The following is a 23321-nucleotide window of genomic DNA, read 5'->3' as shown; positions in this document are numbered from 1 at the left end:
CACTTCTGAGGTTCAGGCGACAATTTGATTTTTTGGAGGACTACTGACCTTTAACAGTCAGGACGGCCGAGCAGGTCTGACTCCCTGCCTGATTCTGGGCGTAGCATGAGTATTTGCCGCCATGCTGGCTGTGAATCTTGGTGATGTGCAACAGGGCTGTCTGGTGCTCATACAAAATCTGAACATTTTCAGCTTCTTTCAGCTCATAGTTGTCTTTGAGCCAGGTGACGGTCATGGGCTCCGAGCCCTTCAGGGTGCACTGCAAAGACATCTCGCTGCCTACCAAGGCACTGACGCCCTCCAGCTTTTGCAAAAACGAAGGGGGTTCTACAACAGAATTCATCAGAATGCCTTGTGTTAGATCATAAAAAATATACACAGACAATAGAATGTCAATGTCAGAAGCAGGTAAGGTATAAGAATTTGTTTGATAACTTGGTGACAAAACTGGGGAGATAACCATCTCGATCCTCTGTCCTAAACACAAAGATGACGCTAGATCTTCTGAACTGACCTTTAAGAGTGACTTGACTTTCACAAGTGGCCTTCCCCACTTCGTTCTCCACCGCACACTGGTACAAGCCCACGTCCCCAGCCTCCAAAGCCAGAATCTGCAGAGCCACCAGGTCTTCTTTCACTGTGATCCTGTGTCTCTTATCGTTCCTCACCAGCTTTGTGTTCTTGTAAAATGACACAGTAAATGGGGCGGAACCAGACACTTGGGCCTCCAGCATCATCTCAGTACCCTTCACCATATCTTTATGCTCCAAGACACGAGCGAACACCGGGGGCTCTAGAAGAACACATTGAGCAGTCAGCATGTTACATGAAACTGCAGAACTGCCGTTGGCTTGCCCCTGTGTCATCAAAGCACTTCAACGCCCTAAACATCGGTCCAAAATGGTAGGTATAGTTCTACTGCAAAGTGGACAAACCTTTGACTGTGACTGTGCTGCTGCAAGAGTCGCTGCCAGCCTCGCTGGTAGCTATGCACGTGTAATCGCCACTGTCCTCAACAGTGCACTTGACTATGTCCAGAGAGGCCACCAAATCCACTGAGGTCATTGTGTATTTAGGACTGTGGCTGATCTCCATGCCATCCTTCAGCCACTTGAAACCTATGACAGGACTGCCCGTCACTTTGCACTGCAACTTGACAGTGTCTCCGCTGACCACCAGCTTGGTGGCTTCAGGCTTGATCACAAAGGCGGGAGGTTCTGAGACAAGAGGTGAATGAGGATTAGTAGTCAGGTTAGCAAACAGTGATGTTCACGTATGTGATGACGGGCACCTTTTACAAAGAGGACCGCCGTGCAGTCCACCTTGCCGGCGTCATTGGACACCTGGCACGTATATTTCGCCGAGTCGCCAGGCTTGACGGAGGAAAGCTCTAGAGTGCTGGTGGAGGCTTCTTTCTTGATGAAACAAGAGCCTCCACTGATCATTTCCTTATCCTCTCTGAACCACTTCACAGAAAGAGGAGGGGTTCCAGTGAAAGCGGACTGAAGGCAAACGGTCGTTCCCGGTATAACATCCTGGTCCTCTGGCGCCACTGTGAATACCGGCGGCTCTGGAGGCCACGAAGTGGAAAAGAAACATGCACTTCACATCGGCATCAAATCATGAAAACGGGAGCACAAGTTGCAAGCGCACCTTTGACATAAAGTATGCCGCTAGTTTCTTTCACGCCGGCTGAGTTGGTGGCTACGCATTTATAAACGCCGGAATCAGCCTTCTCTAGCTGGCAGATGGTTAGTGTGGCAGAGTTCTCCTTGACGTCGAGCTGGAATTTGGCTCCAGACTCAATTTCCCGCTCATCTTTGAACCAAGCGATGGTGATGGGTTGGGACCCAGACACCTTACACTCTAGTGAGGTGTCGCTTCCAATGTTGCCGTCAACCCTTTTTAGCAACTTGGTGAAGGCTGGCGGCATGATACGGTCTGTATATCAAAGAGAAGGTCATGTGTGTATTAGTAGTTATAAAAAGAACTGAATATTAAAGCAGCTATATGGAAGATTTAAAATTTCAAATCGCTACTGCCACCTGTGACCGAAAACAAACTGCACGCTCGTACACGCTGCGCGCACTCGTACGTGCACGACCTCATTACTGAAGACTGGGCTCTTCATATCCAATCAAACTATGTTTTCAGAGGTAAGAAGTTTTATAATGTTATACAAAGCTGGCCACTTCACGGAATGAGAGTCTCGATCCCCACTAAACAATTGATGTCCATGGGACGTGCAGATCATATTGCTTTAGTCGGTCGAAGTCCAGTTCTGTGCTGTACTCCAAAGCGATGTGCAAATTACGTCAATTAATTGGACCTCATTCCGACGTCAATATGCATTTACATGTTGTAGTCACCCCGCTCGACGGACATCAACCTGATTCAAGTCATTATTAGTTTGTTGCCCCCAGGCTAGTGTCATTGTGCATTAGGCGAAAGCTGGGCTGTCATTTATGGAAATTGACGATTGAGAAAAACATATAGACCCAGTCACTGCTTAGTGTGATACAGCCGTGAATGTTATCGCCATTCAGTAGTAGCGTTCACATTCCGCTAGCATAATGTAGCTACAATAGGCGGTTTTCACGGAGGAAAATAACGCAACATTTAGCCTGATTGAAACTTTGCGGAATGGAATGTCTGTTCTTCATAGTCATTCTTTTCTATTTCATTCAATCTTGCCGCCCCTTTCACGCTAAATGTTGCCGTCTACCTCCTTTCACCCCTAGTTATGACCGAGAAGTGATCGATCTTGAGGTTACTGCTATTTGAAAACAACACATTTTTTTCTAAATGTCAAGATACTCGCTTCTTACCTTTTAGAGTAGAAAGAAAGCCAGCCGTGAGTCACTTTTCTAATCCAAGTCCGATCTGAACTCTCTCCACTGCTGAAATGTCAAACCGAAGTTCACTCTCGTTCTTGCCCGGCGTCGGTCACTATCAAGTTTAGATTTTTTTTTTTCGTGGCATTTGACATTGTTTTCATTTTTTTTTTAAGCAGCCTTCCGTGGAGTAGCAGCGGGTGTGTGTGGCAGCGAAAATCTGTACTAGTTCTATATTAGTGACTACAGGAAACAATGGACGAGAACGCGCATGACGTCGCATCCCGCAGAAAGATGGCGGGAAATTCTAAGGACTCGGACCGGACACTTCCTGAAAAATATTGGCCAGAGGCTTGTAGGAGTACTCATTGTGAATAGCTAAGATGTTGATCTACTAATTAGAATATGTTTTAGTCATAAATGGTCAAATAAAAAGGCAATTATTAAGATTTTTTTGGGGGAAATCCTCCATATAGTAGCTTTAACTCGAGGGCTGCTGGATTTGATCAGCTCTCCATCAAAGTCCCCCACAAACGTAATCACACTTAAGAAGATAGGGCAAAGCGCACCTAGAACCGTCACGGAGCACGTGCACTGGTCTTTGCCGACTTTATTGGTAACCTCCATCTTGTACACGGACGTGTCTCCTTTTTCTGCTTTGAGAATCTTCAAGGAGACTACATTGTCCTTCTGGCTGATCTTATATTTGCGCCCACTGATCATCTCCTTGCCGTCTCTGAACCATTTCACTTTCAGGTCTGGACTTCCGGAGATGGTGCACTCCAGCGTAGCCGAATCACCTGCCGTCACACTGATGGACTCTGCCGGTTCTACAATTCTAGCGGGTTCTGAGATAAGATTGGTACACAAGGAGAAACACTGAGCATTCACAATAAAGAAGAGAAGAAACAGGGGGCTGCGTGCAGGACGTCGTCTGACCTTGGACGGTCAGCGCAGCTTCACATTTCTGTTGCCCAGCTTCGTTCTCGGCATGGCACAGGTATTTGCCAGCATGGCTGATTGCCACGACGGCTATGCACAAGCTTGCCACATTGTTCTCAAACGACATGGTGATGTTTGGATCGTCGTCTCTGAGAATTTCAGAGTCTTTCATCCACTTGACAGTGATGGGGGCGGAACCCTTCACAGTTCCCTGAAGCTTCAATGCATTTCCGAGCACTGCCGTCACACTTTCAACTCTCTTCGTGAAGGTTGGCGGCTCTACAGAAAGATGGAAGCCACCGAGAGCTCAGCTAGAGGCAAGAGAGTGAACTTCAAAAGGAATGTTAATGTTTGACCAACCTTTAAGTTTAGCTAAGCCCTTGGTGGTGACTTTGCCCACATCGTTGGATATGACGCACTGATACTCTCCGATATCGGCACTTTCAAAAGGCTGAATCTCCAGCCTCAACATGGGCTCTTGGGAGATAACCTTGAATTTGTGGTCACTAGTGATGGTCCTCCTATTTTTGGACCACGTGATCTCAAAGGGAGCGCTTCCCGCAACTTCACATTCCAGCTGAGCGCTGGCGCCCTTCACCACCTCCACCATCTGCAGCTCTTTCTTAATGGACGGTGGCTCTGTTTTCAGAGGAAGTCAAGAGCATAATATCATCATTCTCAACCTGCGCTTTATGGTGGATTTTCAAGAGATCGTTTGTAGGTTTGGCTTTTTTTTAAGACTAAACAGGCAAGTGCCAATTTGGAGTTGCGCGCCTTCAGTGTCGTATCACAAGATGCATTGAGCTCCCATGGAGCAGATGCAGCATTAAGAGCAAGCAAAAAAGAGCAAGTCCCAACAGCAATAGTTGTTCCCATGTCATGAGAAAACATGCCTATGAGTATGGCTGGAAGCTCTGCTTGTATGTGTTGATGCTATGTATGTACTGTTCAAGTAGCATTATGGTAACATCGATGATAATTTCAGTTAGCCTCTCTAGGTATGATGCTTTGCATTTTGCGTTATATTTTACTTTCACTCGACCAAATTATTTTGTTTGGTTGAAAAGTGCTTAAGTGTACAATTTCTTTGTCTTATGTGCCAGTTTCATAGTAACCCCGGACAGGGAATGAAAAAGAAACTGCATAGATGGCCTCTCCCAATCGTAAATTTTCATCTATTGCTGATAGGTCAGGAAAAAATCCCCAGTGATAAATGGGACGTCACTATTACGGTACATGAAGTCAAAACCGCCAAAAAATGACGAGGAACGTGAAACCACAAGATGATAACTCGGACCAACCTTTGACAGCGACGGCCGCACTGCAGCTCTCGCTGCCAGCATTGTTTGACACATCACAGGTGTAGCGGCCGCTGTCAGTGACAAGAAGGTTCATGATCTCCAATGTGGCTGTGCCGTTTGCGAAAGACATTTTGTGTTTGTCTCCAGAGCTCAGTTCTCGCTCATTCCAGAACCAGTGGATGTGGAGCTCTGGGGAACCTTTGATGGTGCAATGCAAGCGAGCAGCTATTCCCTGCTTCCATGTGATACTTGGATCCATTTTCTTGACAAAGCTAGGAGGCTCTGCAGGGGGGTGGTTAATACAAAACTTTTGGTCAAAGAGAAGAAGCGATGCAAAGTGTGAGCGTTGGCCAACAAGTCAGTCAAGTCTTACCTTGGACTGTCACCAGAGCCTCGCAGGAGGAGCTGCCGGCCTCATTGGAGGCGGTGCACACGTACACGCCAGAGTCCTTCACTTTGGACTTGGCAATTTCCAGAACCACCACCTTGTCATCAAATGACTGCTTACACTCCAGGCTCTGGTGGACCTTCTTACCATCCCGGGTCCAGGTGACTGTCACGCCAGTGTCCTCGTCCACCTGGCACTCAAGCCTCAGCATCTGGTTCACGGCGGCAGACACTGGCTCAAAGCTCTTAATGAATTTGGGCTTGTTGATAACTTGGAGCTCTGTGTTAAAAGTATCGGCGCCAACGCTGTTGGACGCTTTGCACAAGTACACGCCTTGATGGCTGGGCTCAAGATTGGAGATGCGCAGGGAGTACTTGTTCTTGTCACACCTCATGGCGTAGTGGTCTGAGGGTGCGATGGCTATGTTGTCTTTGTGCCAGACCACCTCCATGGGTGTCGATCCAGTGAGTGAGCACTGGAACATGACTGTTTTTCCCACAAAGGAGGTCAATGGCTCTGGTTTTGATACAAAAAGCGGCGGGTACATTTCTATGGAAAGCAGGCAGAAAATATCTTAAGACAGTGGACACATCAAAAGAAGACCTGGCAGCTCAACACTGTGAGGGGCCATTTCTATCATAACTACATCGACACGTACAAGGTTACCAAAAAAAAAAAAAAAAAAAAAGATCATTCTCTCTGTTTCACAGTAAAGGAACGGGAAGTCTTACCAGTGACTGCCAGGGAAGCACCGCAGCTGGCAGCACCAAACTGGTTGGTGGCCTTGCAGCTGAATTCTCCACTGTCGGCTTTGACAGGGTTCACGACCTCCAGGGATGATCCATTGTGCCGGCTGATGATGCGGTACTTCTCGCTTTGCTTGATCTCCACACCAGACTTGTACCACTTGAAGGTCACACTTGGGGCCTCCTCGATCTCGCACTCAAACTTGGCATGGTCGCCGGCGTTGATCTCCAGAGGGGTGATTCTCTGCCTAAAGATAGGTGGCACTGAGGTGCACATGGACAAAGAAGAGGATAAATGTCAGTGGAACCATAGCTGCGTGGATTTTATGGAGAACACAGACAGTCAGACAGGAAGGAGACAGATGGTGGATGTTATTTCATTTGGTGAAAAAAAAAACTGATAGCAAGAACACAAGTCCCAGGATTATGAAACCTGATTTCAGGCATTTTTGGTTGGGCTTGTGTTCAGGCTACGGATGGCAAAAACAGGTGATGGCCACGTTGAAGACTTGAAAGCATGCAGACAGGTGGAGAACGGACCATGACAGACCATGAAAGCTGTCCGAAAACCAGCATCAGGCACCCAGTAGGGTTCTGGTTCTGATCTTCAGACAGTAGGTGTAAAAATACAAGATGAGATGAGTTAGAGTGAAATGTGAACATTTGAAAGACAAATGAAACACGTCTGGGTGAATTATGATTGACTCTCAGGGATGAAAAGATGGAACATGGATTTCTCTTGATGTCAAACCTCTTGAGACCACTGTGAGTCTGGAAGATGTTCTTGCTCGGCCAGCTTCATTCTCAGCTTCACAAACATATTCTCCTTCATGTTTCTCCTTGACAACTTTTCTGATAACCAGCGAGTGAGTGTCGAGCTCCGTCAAACACTTGAACTCATTGCCAGTTTGCACCAATTGGCCATTGAAAAACCATTTCACCTGGGTGGCAAACTTGATGCTGGTTCTAAATGTTACCTCAGCATCTTGCTCAACCGTTACGTCTTCCAGAGTGGCAACTATAAGAGGACGCTCTCTCGGCTCAGGCCTGGGGACAGAAATTTCCTCTTTGATAACTTGCTCCATCCTATCCTCCACAATGCTAATATCCTGAGCCAGTTCAGGGGGTGCTGTGGCGGGAGGCAGGGTGGCGGGAAGCACCGTGGCACCTTCAACTTTGCGTTGGGTCTTCATTATGGACTTCACCTCCTCTTTGGACACCACCACTGACTGCTCAAAAGCCACACGGGCCTCCGTGGAAACTTGGACCTGCGATGAAATGGACTGCGCCACCTTCGCCTCCCTGGATTCCTGGACTACAACCTGCTGTTCAGCTGAAGCGCACTCCACCGCCATTTTGGCCTCAGTCCTGAGGGCCGCTGCTTGGGATTCAAAGCCAGTAAAGTCTACTGAGCTCTCTGCCACTCTCACAGTCTGCACAACGGAGGAACTGACTTGCTTCGAGGGGGCTGAGGAGACCTGCGCCCTCTGAGGTTTGTCTAGCTGCATGGTGCCTGGCTGATCTGAAGTCAGAACATGAGCCTCCTGGTGGACAATGGAGTGGAGAGCTGCCTGAAGTTCCCTTCTGAGGTCAGCTGTGCGAGGATACTCACCCTGGAAAGCCAGAGTGATTTCCAAAGGTGCGCCTGTTGATGTGATCAGGTATGTAAACAATGTGAGCCTGGGTTCTCTCTGAACTTTGACTTCCTGTACTTCTGCAGCATGGAGCCCTCCTACAACGTCTGCCAGCAACACTGGGTGCTCACTGGCTACAGCAGACTGTAGAGCAGTTCTGAGCTGACGACGGACGCTCACACTGGATGCTTTTGGCACCTGAAGCACAAACGTCATCTCTTTTGGAAGAGTTGTGCTGTCTTTGGATTCTGACGCGAGCAGGGACAGCTGGGCTTGCTTAGTAGCTGTGACTTGAGCGGACTCGGACTTGGTGATCTCTTGAGAGAGCTCGCCCGTCAATACTTGTTTCTCATCCATCATTATCGACTGCCTGACAGACTGGCCTTCCTGGATCTGGACTGCAAAGTCCTGCTCTGCGGCCTCGAGAATTTCACTGCTTTCAGTGCAGATCCCCTTCTCCTCGACCTGGACCGGCTCTGCGGGAACCTTTGGCTCTATGGCAGTCGTACCGGTGACTTTGTCCACAGCTACCAGGCTCTCTGCATGACCCGCCTCTATCGCTTGACTCTCAGCCATGCTGGTGAGGTGCATCACATTCCAGAGATCCTCCTTCTGCACCAACGCCCGCTGCTGCTTCACGTCAGAAGTGACGGGCGTCTCCTTGGGCAGCTGCATGGGCTGAAAAGACAGCTGGAGAATGCTCTGAGGAATGGGTTCAGTTCGAAGCTGAGACTTAACTCCAGTCACGGACAAATTGAGCTCTGAGTGCTGATCTGCCGTCAGCTGGAGTTTCTCCTCAAAGATAGCTGCATGACTACGAGCCTTTTCGGCTTTCTGTGTAGCTGTCTGGTGTTCGGGTTTCTCAGTCACAAGAATACCTTCTTTGGGAAGCACCTCAACAGACTGGCTTGACTGGAGATGAAGAAGAGAAGGGGATTCCTTACTTGGCTGAACGGCAACAGTGCTCGCCCTGGCCTCAAACTCAGACGTGTCCTCACAAACCACTGTCCTCTGCTCATCCTGGCTGACCAAGTGCAACACAGTAGGACTTTTTCTTTTCCCCGCCCTCTCTGCGTCAGGTTTCTCGCAAGTGAAGCTGGATTCAGAGGGGAGCAGGTCCTGATCAGTGATAACCTGCAAGTGCAGTAGCTGCTCCCCTTCTAACTGTGACTGAATGGATATGGCGCTGTCCAGAGACAGCAACTGCTGAGAGGACTCGGCCTGAAGCGGGTAAATTTCCTCTGCTGCAAGGCTCACTTTCATCATGCGGTCCTTAGAGTGGAGGGCTGTCTCCTCTGCTGGTCTCCGCATGGACAAGTCGGTCTCCTTGGCCAGCGTGTGTTTGGTTTCGCTAACTGAGGCCAGGACTAGGCGATGTTGCTCTTGCTTGACAGAAGACTTTAAAGCAGAGTCTGCGGTCGCTAACTCAGAGGTGTGACCCTCTGGGAGTACATATTTTTCTGTGGACTGGGCCGAGTACAAGATTTTAACCCCCTCTTTCACCTTGTAGCCCTTCTCCGCCTGTGCCCCCGAGAGCTCTTGGGACTGTTCTTTCATAACTGCCATCTGTGACTCCACCTGATGGCCGCTAACTAGATGCTTGGGCTCTGATCTCGGCTTCACTGACACTGACTTTCTGTCGGCCAGCGGCTTGGTGCTAGTGGTAGCAAGAGGGGTAAGCTCCTCGGCTACGGCCGACATCATTTGCGACTTCTGCTCCCTTCTCGTCTGGAGCTCAATGACTTCGGGACTCTGAATGCGGTCAACGTGCTGCTCTGTGAGGTCCTGACTCTCCTCAACAGATGATGTGAAAGCTGCCACGCGAAGCTGCTTTTGAGAAACAGCTGAAACTCGGGCCGGGCGGGTGGGCACCTCTGAAACTCTCTCTTCTACCTCGAGACGTTGGAGCACTGCTGCCTGATGGGTCACCTTCTCACGGTGAACGGTGGCGGCAGTAATATCTAGCTCCGTAAGGGAGCCCACTTGCTCACTGGGAATAACCCGACGGTCTTCGGTACCAATGGTGTAAACCATCTGGTCGGAACTGGGCCTGTCCTGTCCTGGGAGGCTAACCTGGTACAAGCGAGACTCAGTAGCTTGCTCTGTCTTGGAAACTTTATAACCTTTTTTCTGGACTACAACCTGCTGTTCCCTGAGCACAACCAGCTCCGCCCCACTAGACGCTTCCCCAAACTGGTTAGAAGCTTTACATGTGTACATGCCACTGTCTTCCTGTTTGACATCCTTGATGGTAATAAAGCCAGACCCGTCTGGGTTAGCTGTAATGGCACATTTAGGACTAGATTGGATCTCAAAAGTACCCTTGAACCATTGGACTTTGGGTACTGGATCCCCAACGACTTTGTAATTAAAACGAACCTCCATCCCTGCTGAGCAGCTCAGAGGTTGAATCTGCGTCACGAACGTGGGAGGTTTACCTGTGTACTGAAACATTTTCTCGACCCACTTCTCTGCCTGGCTAAGGTCCGCCTTTTTCACCTCCAGGTACGTGGTGCACGTGGTCTGGCCAAACCTATTGGAGGCGGTGCAGGAATACTCGCCCTCGTACTCTGATGTAACGCGAGTGATAATTAAGCTGAACTCCTCCTTCTCTTCTACCAGCTTATACACAGAAGAACTCTTGATCACTTTCCCATTGCGAGACCACTGAACGGTGGGCTTTGGCGTGCCAGATACTTTGACACTGAAGGTGGCGCTCTCTCCGGCGCTCACCGTCACTGGAGAGAGCAGGCTGAGAAACACTGGCTTCTCCTTTTTCTTCTCGATCGTGGAAGAGTAACGTTTGGGCTCTGGCATGAGTTCAAGTGTTTTTGCTTTGTGAGGCAACTGGACGCCGGTGTAGTAGGTCTCCTCTTGCTCCTCCACGGTGGTGACAGTGGTTCTAGAAAGCTCTGTCGGGACAACATTGAGCAAGACTAATAAGAAAAAAAGTCATCGTGGCCGCACAACAAAATGAATGCATCCTGCCGTGAGAGAGAAATACCATAGCGGCGTTCTCCATATCAGCTGGGTTTGAATTTAAAGCTAACACGATTTTCCCTCAAATTCACAAAATATGACTACTGGAGTGGTTAAAATGGGTTCCATATCATATTGCCCCATCTTTTTCCTTCAGTATTTATCTTTCTATAGGTTACTTTATCCATCTGAGTTGTTTATTTTTTTAATAGTCTTAGCACAGCAAAGAAAAAATATCCTTGCTCAGTGCTGTTGCAAGGTTTTAAACATTTGAATATCACAAAACATTCTTGAGATACTTGTGACATACTATATAAAATAAGTCTGGACATTTGTTTTTAACCTGATTGCAGACAAAGATTGCCAAATTCTTCACAAAGCTTACCAAAGAAAAATAAGAATGTTGTTGACGATTTATGTCAATTATTTAAGACCTCTGAATGGCTGAATTTTCTTATTTCTATGAATAATTCAAGTTAACTAAGAATTTTTGAGGATCTGTGGACACTATCGTTATTATTTTTAATTATTATCATCATAAGTGGTGGAATGTAACAAAGTAAAGGTACTTCATTAATCTACTATTGTTTTTATGTATCTGTACTGGAGTACAATAATGAAGGGATACTTTTTACTTCACTACATTTGAGAGCCAGTACTTTTTACTCCACTATGTTTCTAATTGTGTTTACATTACATGCTACTTTCTTTCATCCTGCATACGACATTCATCCATAGTGCTGCAGCAAGTCAATGTCGAGATGCACGATCCACTGACACAAAGCAGGTCATGAAGTGATGAACCAGAAATAACAGCCATTTTTTGTGTTTGGGAAGCAAAATGGAATTAGGGCGTTTCCAATGTCGCCTTTGCTTGCCGTAAAAAACTGAGCTGTTTGCATTCAAGAACTTGCTGTCAAATGTAAAAAATAAAAAGAAACATGTCCAAGTTAACCATGTATTTTCCTCTTTTTCAGCAGTAGTAATAGCAGCAGTAGTAGTGTTGTTGTATTAGTGGTAGTAGTGGTGGTCGTGGTGGTAGCAGTAGTGGTGATAGAGGTGGTAGTAGTAGGAGTAATGATAGTAGTTGTGGTAGTTGTAATAGTAGTTACTGTAGTGGTGATAGCAGTAGCCAATCAGGAAGCTTCATCAAGCTTCCTGATTGGCTTTCTTCTCCTTTAATGTCAATATTATAGCATTTGTGACTTGACCTGGGGGAAAAAAAAAAAAAACTTATCACACAGAGACGTTTGAGGGTCATTAGTGCATGACTTCAATTAGAAGCCGTGAATTGGGCTCAAAATCTGCCCCATTAGTGCTTGGCTGAACATTGCCCACAGGAATCGCCAGGTTCTCACTAATCACTCCATGCTCAAGTTATCATGACCTCAAAGATGGGGGAAAGAAAAGACTCGGGACTGGAGTTCAACTTTTCCTGTTTATTGTAGAAACTCGAAGACAAAGGACACGTTTGTACAAATCAAAACTGCTGCTCTCGCAAAAAACAAAGAGAAGAGGGCATATTTACAACAAGTCCATAAGCAATCTGTGACATTTTCAAACGCTCGTTGAGGAGCATCGGAGGGGCGGGGGGCTGGGGGGCACACGGATGTGGCTTCAATAAACTCGAGTCAAACAAACACAAGCATCTAATATACATCTGTAAGCCTGTCATTGGAAATGAAATACTTTTTCTAGAACTTCAACACAATGGATACTTGCAAAATGCAATAAAGGTGTTGCATTTGTTTGTTTTGGTAAGACATTATACACATTCCATTACAGTTTCCTCGACCGACCACAAATTCACCACCTGTAATCCACTTCCACTTCACTTTGTCATGTTTTCAATGCACATTAATTTGGCTTTACAATACAAAACACCCAAGCAACTTTTTGTTTTAATTCTTCAAATGACTACTGACGCGTTGTTTTGCGTGTACTAAATGCTAACTTACATTAACAGCCCAAAGCTAAAGAAAAAGTGGTGTTTCTTTATAAAGCGACTTGAGAAATTCCTGACTTGTGTGATGCTTCACTACAGTGCCTTGTTCTAACCATTACTCTAGAATCCGCAAGAAGGTTTTGTTGCTTGTTGAAGACGTTTCAACTTCAATCCAAATGGGGTTCATCACTAAAGAGTCTTCCTAATATTGTGTCCGGTGGGTGTGTCCCTTATTGTTGTTGTTGTTGTTGCCAAGTGTGGCTGGTGAATGGCGGTTTTGCCAAGCAAGCCTTTTTTCCAAATGATTCATTAGTGACCACTTCTAAATATGGAAGGAGACAATCATTGGGGGAAAGTTGACATTGGTGGAGGCAGACGGTAAGTGGCATCATTTACACATTGTTGTCCTCAAAAGAATTAGAAGATTATGGACCAGAAGCATCACTGTTTTGAAAGTGGCATGAAAGAAGCCATCTATGTCAAACGTCAAAGGCCCGTTCTAAGCAGGGGAAGAACCTTTTGGGTTTCAAGGTAAAACGTCTTCAAGAGTCCAGTTGCCTCCATTCAACCTTTGCGAGTTACCGTGACCTCGATGGCCGAGTATCTACGCACATTTCTCTAAAAGACTTTCAACAGAGCTGAAGTTTCGATCCATCCGGCTGCATTTTGGATAAGGCATCGGTACTCGCCAGCGTCGCATCGGCTGGCATTGGTAATGAGAAGGTTAAAGTGGCCTGCGGTTTTCTCCTGAATAATATACCTGCTGTCAGTTACGCGCTCACCATCTTTGTACCATTCAGCCACGGGCTTTGGCTTCCCACTGACCAGACACTGCAGGATGACCGGCGCACCGACGGCGGCCGTCACGTCCGTCAAGGGAATGACGCACCTCGGGGCCATCTCGGTCACCTGGAACTCAAAGCTACACATGTCGGAGGACTTCCCTTTGAACTCCACCTTGTCCTCTTTGGTGGACTCAGCAAACACATCAAAGTTGATGCTCATGTACCGGTCTTCGCTAATCCCCCCATCCGTGTTGGCCACCAGCCGGATGGCCCGCTGAGACTCATCGGCCTCCTGCTGAAACTCGAACTCGAGTTCAATCTGTGACGCCTGTTCGCTGTCCACCGCCGAGTTGCCGACCTTCAAGTCAAACTTCTGTGGCTGGACTTTGGCGCTGCCAAGAGACACGGCTGTCAGCTCCCTGCCTCTGGTCTGCCCAGAGAATTCCTTGGTACTGAGCACTACCAGCGACGCTCTGCACAGCGTTTCACCGACGACATTAACAGCACTGCAGGTGTACATGCCGCCATCCTGCGCTGTGACTTTACAGATCTTCAGGAAATGATTGTCACCATCAGATGAGTGCAGGTACTGTTTGTTGTTGTGAGGAATTTTTTTGTCCCCTTTGAACCAGGACACGACGGGAGACGGAATTCCCATCAGCGAGCACTCAAACATGACAGTGGAACCCTGTGAGGTTTGCACGTCACAGATGGGATTGATAAACCTCGGCGGCATCTCTGTCACCTCAAAAGCTATTTTCAGATTTTCGTGCTCTTGGGTTACAAAGTCCACAGTGTCTTCCTCGTAAATACTTGGAATAACATCCAGGGATATAATCATGCTCTTGCTGTCGGCTGTGTACTCGGGAATGGTGATGATCTTCACCTGTTTCTCAAATTCCTTTACTTCATTCTCATCCAGTTCTACTTCCAACAGGATCTCCTGGGGAGAAGGTGAGCGAGAAGAGTCATCCTTCTCTACGTCAAACTCCATCACATGCTGATGGGTAACAGCTGGCGGAGCATGCGTGAGCCTCACTTCTTGCGACACCACAACCACTAAAGCAACGCTTCTGGCCTCGCCAACATCATTGACAGCTTGGCAGATATATTCTCCCTGGTCAGCTTTGGTGACATGGTGAATTGTGAGAGAGATGCCGTCTCCATCTCGCTCTATAATGATCCGCTTGTCAGCCAACAGCCGGGTTTTGTTGCAGAACCATTTCACCTCAGGTGATGGAAGGCCAAAGACCTCAGCAAGAAAGATCAGAGATTCATTTTCAAAGACCCTTTTCTTGGTGAGAGGTTTAAGGAAGGCAGGGGGGATTCCATGCACCTTCTCCTGATGGGACGGAAGATGAAGAGAAGCTCTGCTCCTCGAAAGGAACCATTGCTCATCTACATTTACCTCAGCGGGTACACTTTCCAAGTCCTCATCAGTAGGAGACGCGAGCAACTCAACGGGTGAGAAAAACCTGTCACTAGAGTCTGATGAGGGTCTCTTTTGTGTGGGGGAGGATGGGTATTCTTGAGGGGTATTAAAACCACCTGGTGTATGAGAACTAGGAGTATGGAAGGAACTGGGAGAATTGGGGGTATGGAAGGAATTGGGAGAATTGGGGGTATGGAAGGAACTGGGAGAATTGGGGGTATGGAAGGAACTTGGAGACTTGGGTGTGTGAAAAGTTGGCTGGGAGACCTCTGCAGATAAACTTGGTGTGTAGAAGCTGTTGGCAACCTCTCCTACCTCCTCACTAACTGTGCTGCCAATCTCTATCGATATCTCAGACTCAGGGGAGAGTGGTCGTCCCCAGTCTGTCGGAGGGTTGTAATATTCATACACTGTTCCAAAAGTCACCTCCTCTTCCTCCATTGCGCCGACTGCAGTTCCTCCTTCTTCTCCACCTTGAGAGATTCTAGAGTAATGACTGTTGGAACTGAGATGTTCAGGACCCCTGACATTTGATTGGCCAATTGATGATTCCAGATTTTCCGCAACATCAAACCTTTCATCACCTTTTTCAGTCTCGGCTACGTCACCAGCAATTAAGTGCACTGCTGGCATCACACTCACTTGGGAAGCTGGCCCACTGAAAAACACACCGCTATCCAAAGAGGGCTCAAGGAGAGAAAGGTTCTCCTCCTCAAACGGCATGCCGTTACCTTTCTTAACTTCTTGTTTCAATTGTCTCACAACATCAGTGGACTGCTCCCTAACAGTATTACCCTGCCATTGTAGAACACCTTCAGGCTTCGAGACGTCCCTTAGTTTTTCAGGCTCCAGCGGTTCAGATAATCTTTGAGGTCTCTGGTTTTGGCTGGTTGGATCTGAGGTCTTTACTGAAAGCATTATTGTGGTATCTTTCCCAGACTGGAAAGGAACAAAGCTACTGGTTTTGTCAAACATGTGCAACTCTTTCTCCTCATCCACCACTTCTACTTGCCCTGCCATCAGGGGTTCGGCAAAGCCAACTGGTTTCTGGGATATCGGCCGGTTGACCTCTGAAGACTCCTGCACTCCCTCTACTAAATGTTTGACGGCTAATCCCTCGAGGATTGGGGCTATCACGCTGGTTTCAGAGACTTTCTGAATTGAGGCGGCAGGTTCGGGGCTCCTTGCTGAAGGAGTAGTTAGGGAGAGGCATGGCAGATTGGTTGCCTCGAATGGATCAGTAAGGACACTGCCATGTTCAAGCGTGACTGGTTGATCCTGCAACTCATCATGAGTACTGGACATTGCTGGTATGAACTCCACAGGGAAAAGCGGTTCCTCCAGCTGCTTCTGAGATGAAGCGGGTGCCATCGCTGAGTCTGCCTCAAAGGCTTGTTTAATCTGAGACACTTTTATGACAGCAGCTGACTGTTGCAGGCCACACCCAGATACTAGTGGAGGCTCTCTGTGTCCACCCGATCTGGATCTTGGTGGCACCTGAGGCAGAGGGTATTTCTTGTTTGTCTCCATGCCAACTTTGTCTTCTGTGACACCAACAAGCTTTATGTCTTGACAGAATACGTCACAGGCGCACGACACCTCCCCCATCTTACTTTTTGCAACACATTTGTACACGCCAGCATCAGTCCGAGTAAAAGAGCTAATGTAGAGCTTGTGTACCTGACCATCAACTTCTTCCCTGTATTTTGCGGCTGTTGTTTCAAGAGGAATATCATTGTAAAACCATGTGACCTCCAGGGAAGGTTCACTCGCGAGAACACATGTCAACATGGCTGTCTGACCCTCTGGGCAGCTGAGATTCTCCAGCTCTTTGACCACACGAGGACGTTCAGCAAGAGAATCAAAGGAGAAAGTAAATTTGTGCTTGCCAGTCTGACTGAGGTCTGAAACTAACTCCTGAGGTTGATCTTCACCGCACTCCTCCATAGTCATAGAATCTGGAGTGGGAGCATCTACTCTGATTTCCACAGGAGATGAATGGCCAACATTTGTACTATTGTGGTAGTGCTGGCTGACTGATTGAGAGCTTGGAAATGTTACACTGCAAGCCTCTCCTCGGCTGTCATGCGATTCCTCTCCCCTCTCAATCTCCTCTCGAAATACCCTCTCCTGTGAGACAATCTTTTGGTCTGATAGCACCAAACTGGCACTGCAGATGGATTTTCCATGCTTATTGCTAATGACACAGTTGTACGTCCCTTCGTGGTCCGTGGTCGGATAGAAGATGGTCAGCGTTGACTTGTTGGACTTGACCGTGATGTCATAGTCGGGGTCGTGGGTCAATGGGTGACCATCCTTGAGCCATGTGACTTGAGGCACAGGGTCGCCTTGAAACTGGCAGCTCAGCTCTGACATCTGGCCAATGCAAACTTGAAGTGAGGATATTTCATTCACAAATATCGGACGACAGCTGTCAGCACTTGGTTCCTTAGGCATCAGGGATGCCTGAGTTGGGTTAGCACCACCAGAAACGTCCTGCTCTTGGCTTTCCATCTCCACCTTTGCTACAGTTCCATGTTGAGGCATGTTCTGATGGTTTTCATCTTTGACTGTTGAGAACTCCTTGCTGATCTCCTCTTTTTCCACATCCACCACATCTGTGTGTGGTTTCTTCTTGCTGTTCTCCACGGACGTTCCTATGCTCCTCTCCTCCTTCATTTCCTCTTGGATACGCTGGCTGCTGGATGTTGATGAACTACACTCCTCCTTAGTCAGCCTCTGATCAGACTCACTTGTCACTTGAGAGTGTAATGGGGAGCGTCTCCTTGCTGATGACTCCTCACGAGGACTGTACAATTGTGAGCTTATTCCAGAGCTTACAATGGTAGGTTGTAACGTTATATATCTCTGAAACGGTGAAGCATCACCAGCATTTTCTTTTGTTTCAGACATGGATTCTACCTGCTTTGGTATAAGTGAATGATGAGGTAAAGCGATACCTGAAGGTGGAGATTGCTCAGAATCAGCATGGTGACGAACTAAGTGGGTCATGTGTGCTTCGGCTCCATCCACAGTCTCACGCTCCTCTTGAGATTTTTCTCCACATACAGGTGAAGGTCTTCTTACAGCCTCCATATGTGGAGGAGAGATGTCATTAGAGAAGGATTTAGCTGGTGAAACAAAAGCACTGTCAGACTTCTGGTCAGCTACTTCCACTGGTTCGACCACATCTGTTGGCCATTTAAAGAGATGCTGAGCCAGAGCCGCGTCCTCACTGACCAAGTATTCATTGTCCCTCTGCATTCCAACCTCACGCCCCTCAGTCGGCAGCACATCAGGAGGCAACCGTGGCTCGGGCACACCCTGCTGATTGGGACCTGAATGACTCATGAAGAACTTCTCTTTAGATGTTCTTTCAAAAGGGCTTGTCTTGCTGGGAACCGTCCCATGTGGAAGAAGAGGTTCTGGAGCACTCATCCCCGTCATTCTTTTGTCTACCTCAGTACCTTTCTCTGCCTGTATGGGCGGACATGCACGTGTCCACTCAGAGTCTGGCTTAATAACCTCTTCCTGTTCCATCAGAACGTCTTGCTGCCATTTCATGATGCGCTGAGCTAGGGCCTCCTCTTCACTTACAAACTGCTCACACTTCTTCAACTCTGAGATATTCTCTACTGACAGCTGAAGTTCTTTCTCCTCATTGGTTTTCTCAAACAAAAACTTTTTGTCTCCTCCTTTGGTCTTAGATGGCAATTCCATTTGTCCGTGCAGTACAGATAAACTTTCCAGTCCCATTCCTTGCCTTTTCCCTCTGGCTTTCAGCGCGGGTGGTAGGGTTTGATCCTGCTCCATTTGGGTTTCTGCTTCAGTGGATTTTTTTGTTATCACCGTCACGGGCTCAGTTTGATTTAGGCTTGCTCTGTACGGGTCCCTGTTATTGTCAGTGCAAACCGGTCCTCCAGATTCCATGTCGGGTATTTCCTCTGGCTTTGATGGAACATTTGCAGGATGAGATGGCTCTTCCTGCGTCATACCTTGCTGACACTTCCTGATTAGCGGGCCCACGTGTTTACCCTGATGCTCACTCGGATCAACTTCCAGATTTTTCTCGTGCTGTTCCCTCAAGCACTCTCCAGACCATTTGCCGTCAGCTGACTCAACCATTTTTGTAACCTCTCCTCTTTCTTTAATTTTTGACCGTTTCTCAATTTGTTGTTTGAATTGATGTGGCATCTGTGGCCAGGCGAACAGTTCATTGTCTTTAGGCAATTGATATGTTGAAACTGTTGCAGCTTCATGACGGGTTTCCTTGGCCTTCATTCGGGGAGGTTTGTGGAAACATGGAGATATGACTTCAGGCTCTTCAGGAGTTACCTCCCTCACGTCCTGCTGGTTGGAAATGTGTTCTGATTCCATGTATGGCGTTTCTTCTGGCATGAGCAGCTCAGTTTCAGTTTGACATGTTTCCTCCTGTGTTGTCTGTGTACCTTGCTGGACCTTTCCGATTCCTAGTGCCAGTTTGTCCTCACACTCAATGCGATCAGCTTCTAGCCTCCTCTCATGCTGTTCCCTCAAGGACTCACCAGAGCTTTTGTTAGAAGCTGGCACAACTCTTTTTTGTGCGTCTCCACTACCTTTTATTTTATCACTTGCCTCAGTTTGTACTTTGACTCGAGGTGGTGTCTGTGGTTGAACAAGCAGGCCCTTATCTTCTATTTTCTCTGCTCTACCTTCTACTTCAAGGAATCTATATGTTGCAAATTTTACATCTTGGTGATTGGTTTCCATGGGCTTTATTCTGGCAGATGTGTGGGAACATGGGGACGGGGCTTCACACGTAACTGCACACACTCGGTGCTGGGTGTAAATATGCTCCTCTGGCTCCATGTGTTCTATTTCTTCTTGCAAGTCAGTTTCAGGTTGATATGTTTCCTCCTGTGTCATCTGCACAACTTGCTGCCACTTACTGATTTCATCACATTCAAAACGGTCAGCTTGCAGACTTTTCTCATTCTGCTCCCGCAAGGACTCTACAAACCATTTGTTCTCAGATGGCTCAATTCTTTTCGTTACCTCTTCTATTCTTCTAGTTTTATGACGTGTCTCTGTTTGCACTTTGACTTTGGGAAAAGTCTGTGGTTGCACAAGCGGGTCCTTGTCTTCCATTTCCTCTGCATTTACTTCTAATTCAGGGAATTTATTGGTTGACACCTTTGCAACTTCAAGGTCAGTTTGCTTGGCCTTCAAACTAGGATATTTGTAGAAACATGTGGATATGGCTTTGGGCCTTTCACAAGTTAAAGCACTCTCTTCCCGCTGGGTGAAAATAAGCTCTTCTGGCTCCATGTATGGTGTTCCTTCTGGCACGAGCAGGCGAGTTTCAGGTTGAGATGTATCCTCCTGTATCATCTGCATACCTTGCTGCCACTTGCTGATTCGTAGGGCCAGGAGTTTTTCATCACACTCCATACGCTCAGTGTCAAGACTTTTCTCATACTGCTCCCTCAAAGACTCTCCAGGCCATTTGTCGTCAGCTGACTCAGTTCTTTTTGCTATCTCTTCTCTTGCTTTATGTTTTAAGTGTGCTTCTGTGTGTATTTTGACTCGAGGCGACATCTGTAGCCACATGAAGAGTCGGTCGTCTTCTGTTTCCTCTGCCATGACTTCAGACAATTTATGTGTTGAAACTGTTGCAGTTTCAATACCCGTTTCCTTGGTCTTCATTCTGGGAGATTTGTTGAAACAAGACATGGTCTCTTCAGGAGTTATTTCATGCTGGGTGTAAATGTGTCCTTCAGGCTTCATGTATGGTGGCTTTGGCATGGCAGTTTCAGATTCGAATGTTGCGTCTTCTGGCTCGATATATGGTGTTTCTTTTGGTATTGGCAGACCAGTTTCTGGTTGAAATGTTTCTTCTTGTTCAATACCTTGCTGCCACTTCTTGATTCGTAGGGCCAGGAGTTTTTCCTCACAATCTCTACGCTCAGTTTCTAGGCTCCTCACATACTGCTTCCTCAAGGACTCTCCACACCATTTGTTCTCAGCTGGCTCAACTTTGTTTAGTGCCGTTCCTCTGTTGTTTTGCTCCGTTTGTGCTTTGACTTCAGGCCACACCTGTGGGTACATGAACAGTCTGTCATCTTCTCTTTCCTCTGGTCTGACATCTTTTTCCAATACTTCCTGAGGCGAACGTGCTGCAGTTGTAGGATCAGTTTCCTTGGCCTTCATTCTGGTAGATTTGTGAAAATGTGAAATGGCTTCCGTTTCTCCAGGAGTTACCACTCTTACATCTCTCTGGGTGTAGATGTGCACTTGTGGCAATGGGTACAATATTTCTTCTGGCTTTGGCAGGCCAGCCTCAGGTTGAGATGGTTCCTTCTGTCTGACTTGCATGACTTGCTCACACTTCCCAATGCGTAGGGCCAGGAGATTTCCCTCAAACTCATCGTGCTCAGTTTTCAGTCTCTGTTTGGATTGGGACTCTCCAGCATATTTGTCCTGCGCTGGCTCAACTATTTTTGCAGCCACTCCTCTTCCTTTTGTTTTAAGGTCTGCCACCGTTTGTACATTGACTTGAGGAGAAGTCTGTGGCCGTGTGGACAATTCCTCATTGACTACTTTCTTTGCTCTGACTTCCAATTCTGGTAGTTTACCTGTTGAAACTGTTGCAGCTTCAGGATCGTTTTCCTGGGCCTCTGTTCCGGGAGATTTGTGGAACTGGAACATGGCTTCGGGCTCCAATGGAGTTACTTGAATTACTTCCTGCAGAGTGTAAATGTACTCTTTGGGCTCTGTGTGTGGTGGCTCTCTGGGCTCTGATCTGCCAGTTTCAGATTCAACTGCTTCATCTCCTGACATCGTCCTGCCTTTCCTAATCTGAAGAGATCGACCTTTTGCCTCATGTTCCAGATATTTACTATCCAGACCCGGATACGGGACCTCACAAGACGGTTCATTACCTATTGTTGTTGCAGTATGGTCCCATCCTTCAGGCGAGACGTGGTACAGAACAGACCCAACCATATTGAGTTTTTGAGATTGTGGGAGGGAAAAATCATCTTTAGCACGCTCGGTTACTGCAGATTCCCTGATGGCAGTGTACATACAAGGTTCTTCATGTGCTAATGGTTTAGAATATGGGGGATCAGGTAACTGTGGAGTGTTAGGGAGATATTGAGGTTCATGGCTGTATTGGGTTTCTTGGAGGTATGTGGTTTCAGGACGATGTAGGTGTCCCTGGTTGTCGGTGGCATCAGGGTGGTGTGAGGGATCATGGTGGAATGTGAGTTCAGGGTGGTGTGGGAGTTTCGTGTGGTATGTGGATTTGTGATGGAGTGGAATTTTAGGGAGGTATGGGGATTCGGGCTGGTGTGGGGGTTCTTGGCGGGATGTGGCTTCAGGCTGATATGGGGATTGAGAGTTCTTTGGAGCTGTAGGGAGGTAAGTGGGTTCAGGGAGGTGCGGGTCCACATTATCTGTCAGACACTCCACTTTATAGTCTCCGACCTTGATGTGAAGCTCACTTATCTCTTCCTTAACCTCATCAAAACCTCCTGAGTTTTTAAGTTGAAGTATGTCAGCATATTCTTCTGTCCGAGTCTGACATTGAGGCACCACCATATCAACCAGCTCACCTCTCAGGATCTGAATGGCGCGGCTTCTTGACTGAGGCTCAAATGAATGTCTCACATGTGGCTGAGTGGTCTCCTTGCTCACCTCCGGGGCTTGACGCTCCCTGGGAACCTCGCCCACGTCAAAGGCGCTCTTAAAATGCTGAACGTTTGGCAGAGAAGGAAGCTTCTTCCTGAGTCTTTCCACGTAATCCGGATAGCTCAAATCACTGGCTACTGACTCTGACTCAAATTCACAGGAAGACACTGTGGAGACAGAAAGCCTCTTTCTTTGCAGGACAGCTTTTTGCAGAGTGCTGAGTTTAGCTCTAACCTCACTGTGAAGACTCTCAGTGTCACTAAACCTTTCGCTGTAACGGTCGCTGCAGCGGTCGCTAAACTTATCACTGAAGCGAGTGCCGGTGCGCCGGTCACAGTAGATGTCACTAAATCTGTCGTTAAAGCGATCAGAGCGAATAAACATGGGCTGGGGGGACGGGGCTCGCTCCGAGGCCGTCTCCAGACACTTAGACTCTTTGCGAGAGTCTTTCTTGTGCGAATAAGAACTGTGAAAGTAGACGGTTCGCACCAGAGCAGTTTTGGACTGAGACCGCCGCTGGTGGACCTTGGACAGCTTGTCAAATGGAGATCCTACATATCTTAGGTCCACCCTAATCGTCCTGCCCTTCCTCTGCTCAGCCATACTGGCCACAGTCTCGTGGACCTCCGCAGAGCGGCGGACAAAGCTTAGATAGTTGGCCGAC

At 47.5% G+C, this 23321-nt stretch overlaps 2 protein-coding genes across 2 annotated transcripts in view; both read right to left on the bottom strand.

Annotated features, from left to right (window-relative positions):
• Positions 1–23321, bottom strand: part of ttn.2 (titin, tandem duplicate 2) — a 240835-nt gene that overhangs the window by 168298 nt on the left and 49216 nt on the right. The window contains exons 43-54 of the mRNA XM_077537618.1: positions 6963–10757; positions 6197–6475; positions 5451–6014; positions 5078–5359; positions 4137–4415; positions 3774–4055; positions 3404–3682; positions 1654–1941; positions 1292–1570; positions 936–1217; positions 515–793; positions 49–327 (exon numbers count right to left, since the gene is read on the bottom strand). Of these exons, the coding sequence (XP_077393744.1) occupies positions 49–327; positions 515–793; positions 936–1217; positions 1292–1570; positions 1654–1941; positions 3404–3682; positions 3774–4055; positions 4137–4415; positions 5078–5359; positions 5451–6014; positions 6197–6475; positions 6963–10757 (7167 nt within the window). The remainder of the gene's footprint in view (positions 1–48; positions 328–514; positions 794–935; positions 1218–1291; positions 1571–1653; positions 1942–3403; positions 3683–3773; positions 4056–4136; positions 4416–5077; positions 5360–5450; positions 6015–6196; positions 6476–6962; positions 10758–23321) is intronic.
• Positions 12277–21805, bottom strand: LOC144030917 (uncharacterized). The gene has a single exon (XM_077537582.1). It carries the CDS (start codon positions 21803–21805, stop codon positions 13388–13390), a length of 8418 nt encoding a protein of 2805 aa, XP_077393708.1. The 3' UTR covers positions 12277–13387.

Source organism: Festucalex cinctus, chromosome 11 (assembly GCF_051991245.1).
Source record: "Festucalex cinctus isolate MCC-2025b chromosome 11, RoL_Fcin_1.0, whole genome shotgun sequence".
Taxonomy (NCBI): Eukaryota; Metazoa; Chordata; class Actinopteri; order Syngnathiformes; family Syngnathidae; genus Festucalex; species Festucalex cinctus.
This window is presented reverse-complemented; position numbering and strand designations above follow the sequence as displayed.

Bases quoted from the DNA above. Each gene is read 5' to 3' on its own strand.
- LOC144030917 (XM_077537582.1), bottom strand. From the start codon at position 21,805: ATGTCAGGAGATGAAGCAGTTGAATCTGAAACTGGCAGATCAGAGCCC.